Raw genomic sequence first — 10786 nt, forward strand, 5'->3', positions numbered from 1 at the left:
GGTTGTAGTCCTGGTCTGTAGTCCTGGCCTTTTGGCTCTTTCACCTAACACGCCCCACACAAACCTACAGAACGTTATTTCTATGGAGCCAGTCCTTCTAGTTCCACTACCTGAAAGCTGGGGAAACAGAGTGACATGGTGGAAAGTACATGATTTCAGCAGAAGATTCAGACTACATAATGACAGGCTAAATATTCACTCTGACCCTCATCAGCTGATCTTTCTGACCTCAAATTCCAGCTTTGCACAAGAAGAAGAACTGGATCAAATAGGACAATATAGGGTCAAGGGAAAAAAAGATGTAGAAAATTATAGAAGGTAATATAATTATATGGAATAATTATCAGGAAAATGAATTACAGTATCACCGTCCTAAGACAGAATCCATTGTTGTCAGGGTCTCTCCCAAGAAGCTGAATGGTACTAACTCATAAAACTTCTTACAACTCAAAAGGATCTCACTAAAGTCTGAGGAGTCCCAAACACCACCATAATGGTTTCTACCCTTTTCTTTCAAATAAGATAAAGCAACAGCACAGAAAATACAAGATTAAAGATTTCATTAAAGATCTCCATTAAAGATTTGGAAAAGTGAAAAAAAAGCCCCCAATTACAGACTACGGAAGAGTAATTCAGGGAAGCTGATTTTCAAAAGGACTAAGAGTTGGAAAAGGACTATGACTCTATCCAAGGAAAACAGGCCTGCCTTTATGTCCATTTCAAAAAAAACAGGAATTCCTAGTAACATAACTTTATAATATGCCAACTTTTTTTTAAGGTAAGGTGTGAGCAGGTTTATTTTAGCACTTTCCAACTTTTTAAGTATGTTATAGTATTTTAATACATCTGTCTTCCTGAGATTATTTATAAGTTAACCCACCCCTGCCAAGAAACATTAAAAGGGCTTTGTTATTGCTTGGACAAAGGGAAGGAACAGAGATGTTCTACTGTGGCTGCAATAAAAAGAAAATCAGGAAGAAAAACTGGAAGTGGGAGAGAGCAAAGGGTGCAGCATGGCCAAGTAGCTACAGTAACCACCTAACAAATAACACCATTGATTCAGGGAAGGCTTGGTATCAAAGCCAGTGCTCTCTACCTGGACACAACAATGCCTCACGTACACAATCCCAACAGGTTGCACAAAAATGCATTACAGAGAGGGCCAAAGGTGGAGTGCTCGTAGGGTACTAATTCATTAACAGGTAGATAAAACTGAAAAATTATTTAAAGACAGAACCAGAGAAATTATCCAAAATGTAGTCCAGAGATCTAAAGAAATAAAAAGTATAAGACCCTGGGGTGCAGCTCAATGATAGAATGCTTGCGTAGCATGTGTGAGGCCTGGGATCAATCACTAGAACCATTTAAAAAATAGAAAAATATGAATATTCTTATTAAAAACATTTAAATAACTAGATGGAGGTTAATAAGAGTAAGGAAAGGGGCAAAATTCAAAGTGATAAATGGTGAAAAATTTCCAGAGTTATTGAAAGAGACAAAACCTCACAGTCAAAAATGCCAAAAATGTCTGAGAAATAAATTTTAAAATTTCAAGTGTAGGACAATCATATCAAAATGTGGATTACTAAGGGAAGAAAAGAAGGTAGTAAGAGCAGGCAGGAAGAAAAGACAGATCACTTCCACAGGAAATACACTTGCCTGCTCTGAAAATACCCAGCAAAAACTGTCTAGCATGACATACGAGGCAGTAGTTCTGTGCAAGGAAAGAATTTTGCAGAACTGAAAGAGCTGCCTTACCAAAAAGGAAGACCAAGAAGCCTGACATGGCCTGACAGTCTCTTCCAATGATGGCCACAGAATATCTCCCATCCCACACAATCTTCATAAAGAAGACACTGACATACCCACATGGAGAGACAAAGTCTATGTTCTGTCCCAATGGAACTGGATGGGTTTTTGTGACCATTTCAACCAACAGACAGGGCAAAAGTAAGGCTAATGACCTCTGAGGTTAGGTCATTAAAAAGCAGTGCCTGCATTTAGTGCTAGAATATTCACTCCTGAAACCCATGGGTGCTCAAAGCCATTCTGTATCAAGATATTGTAAACAAGCCCAAACTAGGCCACCCAGAGACCAGATGGACAGGCCCTAAGACCATACAAGGACACAGGGAAACAGGTGGCAGGGAGTGAGAGAAGGGAGGTGGGAGAAAATGAGAGAGAAGACCTAGGAAAGGGAGAGAGCCATATCTGACCAGCCTCGAACTATTTTAGATCTATAATGTTCCTGCTGTACCATGTGATTGGAACTTCATGAGAAACCTGAGGTTGTACAACCCATCCAAATGCTTCTCCATTTCCTGACCCACAGAAACTTGTAAATATTAAAATGACTGCAGCATGTGGATTTAAAAATAGCTAAGTTTGGGAGCAACTTGTTACACGGCAGTAGAGAACTGGAACATTTAAACTGCCAAGGGGCAGCTCTCTAGGGACTGCGTGAGAATGCCATCAATCAATTTCACAGAATGAGATCATCCGACACTTTCCGGCATCCACAAACATTTGACACACTTAAGATCCTACATGTGTGAAACATAGGAATCTTCCTTAATCGCAGTTCCTAATATAACTTATGGCTAAGGATAATTATCTTATTTTAGACCTCTTCAACGTACAGTGCCTTCTGGAACTACTGTACAAAATTAAAGAGAATCACAGTGACACACTGGAGGTATCACTGTATATATGCATTATTACTACTATTTGTTAGCCAAGCAATTCAAGCATGAAATTTCACACATGAACTTACCCCCTTTCCTCCTGACTTCTGGTCAAATGGTACCATGATGATCTGCTTGGAATCTCGCTGATAGGTACAGTAGTGCTTCACCCAAGAAGTTCCAAAGTGACCTGCAAGGTAAACTTCCCATTAAGCATCTATGCCACACGTGTCCACTGTAGGCTGCACATAAGTAACTGCAGAAACATACAGCCCGTAATGCTCATGCACCCATACGCTGTTTTAGGGGCAATGTATTTTCCACATCCGCTAGGCAGAAATAGACAGAAATCTGATCCCACAGGCTGGAAATGGAACCAACCCAAGGCTTTCCTCCAGAGACTCATAAACACTATTCCCACCACTGCTATATCCAGTGGGTCTTAAAATAGAAGGGAAGCAGAAATTCCCCGGGGAAACTATAGTGCATATTCCCATCATCAATCTCCATTCTTTTCTCTGCAGGAGTGAGACGATCGAAGAAAGAACACAGAAAGGCTTCTCCAAGCGTCTGTCACCATTCCCATGAGAGGCAATGACATCATGCTTCCCACACAGCTGCGTGGAGGCTCTGACATCAGGGGTTCTGATCTCCTTCCAAATCCCTCATTTTTAACTTTAGCGGAAGTAAAAAAGTATCTAAATAGAAGACAAGCCAGCCTCGGAGACACCAGAGATGCAGAATGGAAGTGACTGTAAAATACCCAAATGCAATCGGGTATTTTGTCTCACAAAACAAGACTCGGGAATTAGGGAGACAACATAGAGTCAAAGTTTAACGAAGTCTCTGATTTTACTCAGTGTTTGGCCAATTCCTTTATTCTGAACAGCGAAATAAAATGACTAGAAAAGCATTAACAGTCTGCAAGGACCTCAGTCAATACTAGTTTTAGATATTAAGAGACCCCACACAACAGAAATGGTTAAAATGTTTGAAAACATCGCCAGCAGACATTTATTAATTATCAATGGTATGGCATGAATGCCAATTGCAAGTATTTAACAAGCTTATTAAGCAACACATAAGGGTTTACATTGGGACATCAAGGACAAATGAAAATACAAACCATCGAACTGTACTCTTGTAGCCTAGGGAGAAAGTTCACAAAGATTCCAGAAATGCTTTATCTTGGATGAAACAAAGTAAGATAATCAAGATAAAATAAGATCCAGAATCAAGGAGGGAGGACACTTCTTCACAGTGCAATGAAAGGCAACTCTGGATGTCCTGCGAGTGGTGGGACCAGAAAACCAGTCTGCAGCCATCATAGCAAAGATCAAATTAGGTCAGGATCACCAAGGACACTAAATCTGTGCAACGAAGAGCATGACAAAGAGAAGAATATTTATATGATCTTACACTGCCTCCCACAGATTCCTGGTTAGTTACAAGGGAAACCAGTGACTGCATAGTGAAGAAACACAAAAAATACCTTGCCTGGGTGATCAAAATGAATAATACTATCAAGGAACAGATGGGCACCACATGCCTCAGAATGTGGCCCAAAGAAGAACACAGAGCTACTTATGTAGGACTGAGCAAGAGTGCATAGCCCAAATCTAATCATGAGGAAATACCAGACAAACTCAAGCTGAGGCGACTTCTAGAAGGGAACTGGACCATGTTCTTCAAAAGGTCATTGTCAAGAAAGATACAGGCTGAGAAACTGTTCCCAGGATAAAGTGGTGACAACTAAAGGCAGAGTGCGTCTCTACTAGAGGAAACCGAAATGCTGTATGGAAACATTACTGAGACAACTGGCAAAACTGAAATGCAAGCTGTAGTTTAAATATTGCAACAACATTAAGTGTCCTGGCTGTGATTACTTAAAAGAATATCTTGTAAAAAATACCCACTGAAGTAAAAGAGCATGGTATATGCAACCTGTTCTCGAACATTCGGGGGAAAAAAGTATGTGTGAAAAGGTGATGTGCATATATCCACCTATACAGAGAAAGAAAAAAAAATCATGTAATTGTGACCAAATGCTAAGAAGTGGTGAATTTGGGTAAAGTCATACAGTTGGTCCTTCTTCATACTTCCAATGACAGAATCATGAACTTCTCAACTTTTCCATAAGTTTGACACTTTTTCAAAACAGTAAATTAGAAAAAATATTAAGACAAAAAAAAAAGCTGGACCCCAATGAAATGTTCTGGACTACTTGTTGTGTTAGAGAACAAAAGAGTGGTTCCGATGATAATCTACAAGATGTCAAAAGCCCACATCTGAACAAAACATGAGAGTTCAAAAAACGAACACTGATTTTACGTATGTACGTGAATAACATTAATAAATTAAGTATTACAACGAACTACATTTTTCCATCCTGAACATTTGTACTTTCAAGTTGACCTCAAACCTTCCTCTGGGTGCAAGGTTCTCATGGGGCAAAAAGGGGATCACTTTATATTCAAAGAATGAAGTATACAGCAGAAGTGGTTTCTACTTCTTATAAACCTCTGCACACTCATCCCTGTAAGAATGAAGAACATAAAACACAGCCAATTCCCCAAACCCACTAGTGCCCCATTTTCACCGGGGAACAATGTGAAGCCCAGGCAACTTCACGGGTAATAACTAAGTAGAAACAAGCGTCTCTTCTAGAAACGAAGCAGTAAAGATAACTGCTTAAGAAGAGGACCCCCCCACCAAAAGACTGCAAAACCAGCACACACCTGGAGGAGGAGTATGTTTCCTCCTAAGGAAGCGTGGCAGGAGGCTAAAAGAAGTAGCTGTAAAAACATTCAATTTCTGGGGGCTGGGGGTTTAGCTCAGCGATGCTGTGGCTGCCTTGTAAGTGCAAGGTCCGAAGTTCAATCGCCAGTATCAAGAAATAATAATAATAACAACATTCAGTTTCTGACACTGTGAGCATGAGTTAAATCCAGAAGTGCTGCCCTCCACAGCACAGCCCCATCACAACACTTTTGTATAGCTCTAAGCCACGAATGTGTGAGTCACCACTAAAAACCACCTTAGCAGCACCCGGCATTTCTTTCTCGGACATCATTGTCAGCAGGGGAAATGGGTCTTTTTGTGGATGCTCGGGTGACCTTTGGTTTCTACTTTTCATAAATTTAAATACTGAGGGTGAAAAGAGCTATGCAGCAAGGGAAAAGGGCCTAAGGCATGACTGGGCTCAGCTGAGAACAGCACCGCCAAATATCAAGTCTACCAAAGAGCACGACTGCTGATAGAGAAGATCCAGCATATGTGACTACCCACTGCTACGATCAGGGTAGCTACTACTCTGAGGGCAGAGAGTGCTCAAGAGGACAGGGACGGTAGGGGCAAAGAGCAACCACAGATTCCCAGGGATTACCAGGTTCCCAGGGGAGCTGCCAGCCACAAGAATATAAAAGAAAACAGAACGTGTCACTCGGAGGCATGAAGACTCTGTAGACGTCATCTTTCTCATTCAAAACTATCACATGAATGACTCTCACTCACCTAGGCATGGACACACAGCAGCCAAGCACTACCAAGGACACGCTCCACCTTCCAGACAGAGGGTCTGAAGGTCTGAGCACGTCCCGGCTACAGCTGAGCAAAGCACTTACGTTTCTCCTGAACGTAGAGGTACCCTTCCATGGTGTATGGGCTGATGGTCTTGTGCTCCAGGGGGTTCTCCTTCATCTTCTTCATCAGGGATTCCACTTCTGACCTGGTGCCTTCAAAGCGGTTTCTTGTCTAGGATAAAAGGAGTTTTACTCAAAGCATAGAAATGGAATCTCTGTGTAACAATTCAGAAGATCGATCTAATAAAATCCTTAGATCTAAAACTGGCTCAGGAACATTCAACCTTCTAGGAAATGGGCCAACATTCACTTCAAACAAGTACACTTTGGTCTGGAAGGCCTAAACCTGAATGACTCTCAAAAACTAGCAACCATCAAAATCACCTAGAGAACTTAGAGAAAATGCAAATGCCCAGGCCTTGCTCCTAGAGATTAATTTAGAACCTTTGGACCCAGAAACATGCATCTTAATCCCAGATGATTCTCTGACTCATATGGTCCAAGGACCTTTAAGCCTTAAGAACTGATGTCTCTGCTTCTCCAGCTACAGGGAATGATGCTCACTGATAGCTCACAGATGGGCTCCTTCTCAAGCGGGAGCTGCTGTACTCAAAGTCACACCTTTACCCAGGGCAGCCTGTAGCTCCTGACTTCTGTACCAGCCCTTTTCGAGGGCCCACTCAGCCTCACAGTCCCACAGCACTGACTGAGGCATCTACAGTACAGGTCAACTCCTCCTACCATGCTCCATGCTCATTCTTTCAAAGGAGTCTTTGCTGGCTTCACCCATTTCCAACACAGAGTAAGCCTACTGCATGCAAATCTGCATTTCAGAGACTCCATTTCAAAAGAAGCCAGCCTAAGGGAAGTCATGCTGCTGCAGAACCATTTCTGAGACTGCAACTTCCTGTTCTCTGGGATAACGCAGAGAACCATGTAAGCTTCAGACTTCTACAGGCCATGCAATACAACTTTCATAGAAACATTTGGGTATTTCCTACACGAGAGCACCTAGAGATGACATGCAGGCCAACATGGTCCACCATTCACTGAACAGGGACTGGAGTTCTGCTAAGCACTGAGCAAACACTCTAAACAAGAGTCTGTGCATCCAGTGTTTAAAAGATCCAGTGTTTAAAACATGGGAGAGAACACTGGGAGTGAACCACACTGACTTGGACTTCCTGTCACCTTTTCTAAGCACTAAAAGCACATCCTCTGCACCAGAGGTCAGCGTGTGTCCCCAAAGCTATTCCTCGAGTACACATTCTAAGGTTTCCTATAGCCAGGCAGCTAGATGCAAAGACGGAAGGCAGAGCCAGGGTGGGATGTCCACTGCCAAAGGAAATCCTGACTGGTGGGACAGATTTAAAGCACAATCAGCAGCAGCAGCAGCACTTACGGGAACATAATGGAGAAGATAATGATCTGACCTACATGATGGTCTAACCCACAAAGCACTAACGAAATGCCCATCCCCAGCTGCCCTCTGAACCTGAGCAAGACCCAGCCTCTGCGCCTAAATTCCAGTCCACACAGGGGGAGTCACTGGCAACTAGACCCAGAGTTTGCTTTTTCCTTCCCTTAGCCACAAAAGGGAAGCCTGACCCTATCCCTACTCACGTTCTGTATGCTAATGGTCAGCTGTGTCTTGAAGTCCCCAAAATCCTTAGCCAGTTCATAACCATGGTGATAGAAGGTAAAGAGTCCTTGCAGGAAGGCCAGCAGCTGTAAAAAAGGAGAAAAAGCAGAGGTCATATGTGCGGGCTGAATGCTGTGCCTGAGTTCCCACACTGATCTGAATGTCTACACCAGAGCAGCACCCTGGCTAGCATTTACCAAGCTCCAAACAGGCACTCGCTGTTCCACGCTTTCTCTTACTGAATACTTACAACAACTGTGAGCTACATGTTACTATTATCCATTTTAATAATGAGGAAGCAGATTAGAGAGGTTAAGGAACTTCTTCCAAAACACACAGTAAGTAGCAGCTGAGAGCAAATCTAGGTCTCCTTGGCACGAATACCCACGCATTTAGCCCGTGAGCTTCATCATTCCCTAAGGACATTATTTCTTGAGAAACCAAGAACCGGGGCTCAAATTCAGTTTCTTTCTGTACATGTGTAATATCAGGTTATCACACAAAAAAGGAAGGTGGTGTATTCAGAGTCTGCAGCCTACCGAGCAAAGTGAAATTAAAGAGAATGATCCACATTAGCCTTGAGCTGAGGTGTATTTTTGAGCTTTCGCTAAACTATTCAAAAGTAAATGCTATGGATTCCTTTATTAAAACAGTCCCCTATTTTCAGCTATGATGGTTCCCCTGAATTCTCATTTAAATCCCCTTGGGCTAAAAGGTAAGTTCGTCATTGTTCAGTTTTGTCCCTAGTGAATACTGTAAACATCTGTTCACCACAATTCTTCTAATGTTCCTTCGTATTCTCAAAAGCTGTCCCCACTCTGAGCCCTTGCCAGCCTTTGCTTCTCCAAAATAAACAAACAATCCTGCAGTCTTTCCTCTCAGAGCTGGAACCCAAGTGTCTCGGTTCCCGTGTATTCCTGGCTCCTTCCTAAGTCTCCCACATCTTGCCTCAGTTCCAAATTTCAAAGAAAAAAACACAAAACATGGTCGGGAAGGATCAGGTCCCGAAGCCGTCACCGTTCAGCTCTCCCACGTGTGGGGACCAGCCCCTATCTTCAGCTTCTGAAGTCTGACTCCCATTTTCTTAGCGGTCTACAATGACCTCCCTGAATTACCTCTATCGCATGATATCCTAAGACACGTTTACTTGGTGTCATATGATTGTATTTGGTTTTCGGTCCCTCGATGAACACATCTTTCCTTAAACATAATTCTATCTCATTTCTTTTCACTTAACTCTGCTTCCTGAGAGGTAGTCCTAATAATGATGGGTAAGGGGTCTCATCCCACCCACCAGTCCCCTCCTTTTCACCTGCTGTGGCAAGTGTGTACCATAGTAGGTACAACCCAGAGGGCACTCTCTGCCTTCAAAGTAAACCACATGGCCAGCCCAGTTCATTAAAGAGATGTGTACTGGGAAATCCAGCAAGACCCAACTATAACAATATAGTACCTTACCTCTGCCACTGTACCCAACACATCTATCCCCTTAGATTCTTACAGGTGGTCGGGGAGCAGGCACTGCTGGATTCCCTGGCTTAAAAAAGACTGAGTGGCATCATATACATTCCTAACATAAATCAATGAATGAGTGGTAAACCACATACAGGTGCCAAAGATTAATAATGAATTTTTTTTCAAAGGTGATCAAGGCCTTTGGACTATTCCATATGAAATACTTTTCTGAGAGTGGGGCCTACACCTTTCTTTCCAGGTAGCTCCAGTAGAGAAAGGGCTCTTCTATCAAAGCTAATTCCACAATTCAGGATGAAAAGTGCTCTTTCCTTCTTCTCATCTGTGACCTCCCTGCAAACTGTAAACTCTGTATGCCAAGACTTTCCAAAGCACTAGGCCACTCCTCTGCTTGAGAATAATGCAGAAGATAAAGAGCTAAATAAATTCTAAGGTTATTCCTCCTGTTAACTCTTATTTTCCTTATCTTGGACTTCTCTTCCTTCCAAACAGCTCACTAAAATGCCTCCTGGGCATATGCTCAAGTGCTCCAGAGGCAGACAGTGACTAATATTTATTTTGAGTTTTACTTTGTTTGCCTTGATTGTCCATTTCTCTGCAGAAAATGATCCCTTAAATAAATGTTATTTTTGGCATACTTTCCCTTCTCACAGCATCCATTTCCACCCCCAGCCCTCCATCCTCCCCCCACTTAGTGCATGAACCCTCGAACCTATGACCCAATGGGAAGTGAAAGTCCAGTCCTTAGGGGACAGGGTGAAGCCCACAGAAGGACTTCAGACGTGGGCGGATCCATCTGCTTCAAAGACATGCTTCTACTCAAACACAGTGAGGAAGAGCTTGTTGTAGCCCCATGTGATTATACAGTGAGAGGGGTCAGTTCCTTCACCGCAGTTACCACAAAAATCACAAAGGAAAGGCCTTCCCCACCAATCTCTGCGCTCTTCCCATGACTACAAGCAAAACCTATTAGCTGCCTGACAACTATTTATCTTTTTTTTTTTTTTAAGCAAAAATGGAACTGCTTGAATTAGCGCTGGCTGGCTGCATCATTCTGAACTACCTGATAAACTCGGATGTCGACATTCATAGAATAGAATTACTGTTATGTGCGGAACTGTGCCCTGTAAAATGTGTGTCAAAGTCCTAATCCTCAGTGTCTTAGGGTGTGGCTTAATTTGGAAACAAGGTCTTTACAGAGGTAACCAAGTTAAAATAAGTTCATTAGGGTGGGCGCTAATACTTCTATAAGAATAAATACCAAATAGTTTCCCTGGTGTGAATATTCTGCAACAATGCATAAGATTCTAATAAGATTACTGACATTTAGAAATGGGAGGAAAGGAGCTAAAGGTGTAGGGAAGGTGTGATACGTAGGGGAAGAACAAAAAGGGAAAAGAAAAAAA

The 10786-nt window shown here is 42.4% G+C and overlaps 1 protein-coding gene across 1 annotated transcript in view; it reads right to left on the minus strand.

The window, feature by feature from the left end:
* Arhgap26 (Rho GTPase activating protein 26) overlaps positions 1-10786 on the minus strand; it is a 445337-nt gene that overhangs the window by 303794 nt on the left and 130757 nt on the right. The window contains exons 7-9 of the mRNA XM_033765564.1: positions 7889-7993; positions 6308-6437; positions 2774-2874 (exon numbers count right to left, since the gene is read on the minus strand). Of these exons, the coding sequence (XP_033621455.1) occupies positions 2774-2874; positions 6308-6437; positions 7889-7993 (336 nt within the window). The remainder of the gene's footprint in view (positions 1-2773; positions 2875-6307; positions 6438-7888; positions 7994-10786) is intronic.

This window comes from Fukomys damarensis, unplaced genomic scaffold (assembly GCF_012274545.1).
Source record: "Fukomys damarensis isolate Sample0158 unplaced genomic scaffold, DMR_v1.0_HiC HiC_scaffold_3, whole genome shotgun sequence".
Lineage (NCBI taxonomy): Eukaryota > Metazoa > Chordata > Mammalia > Rodentia > Bathyergidae > Fukomys > Fukomys damarensis.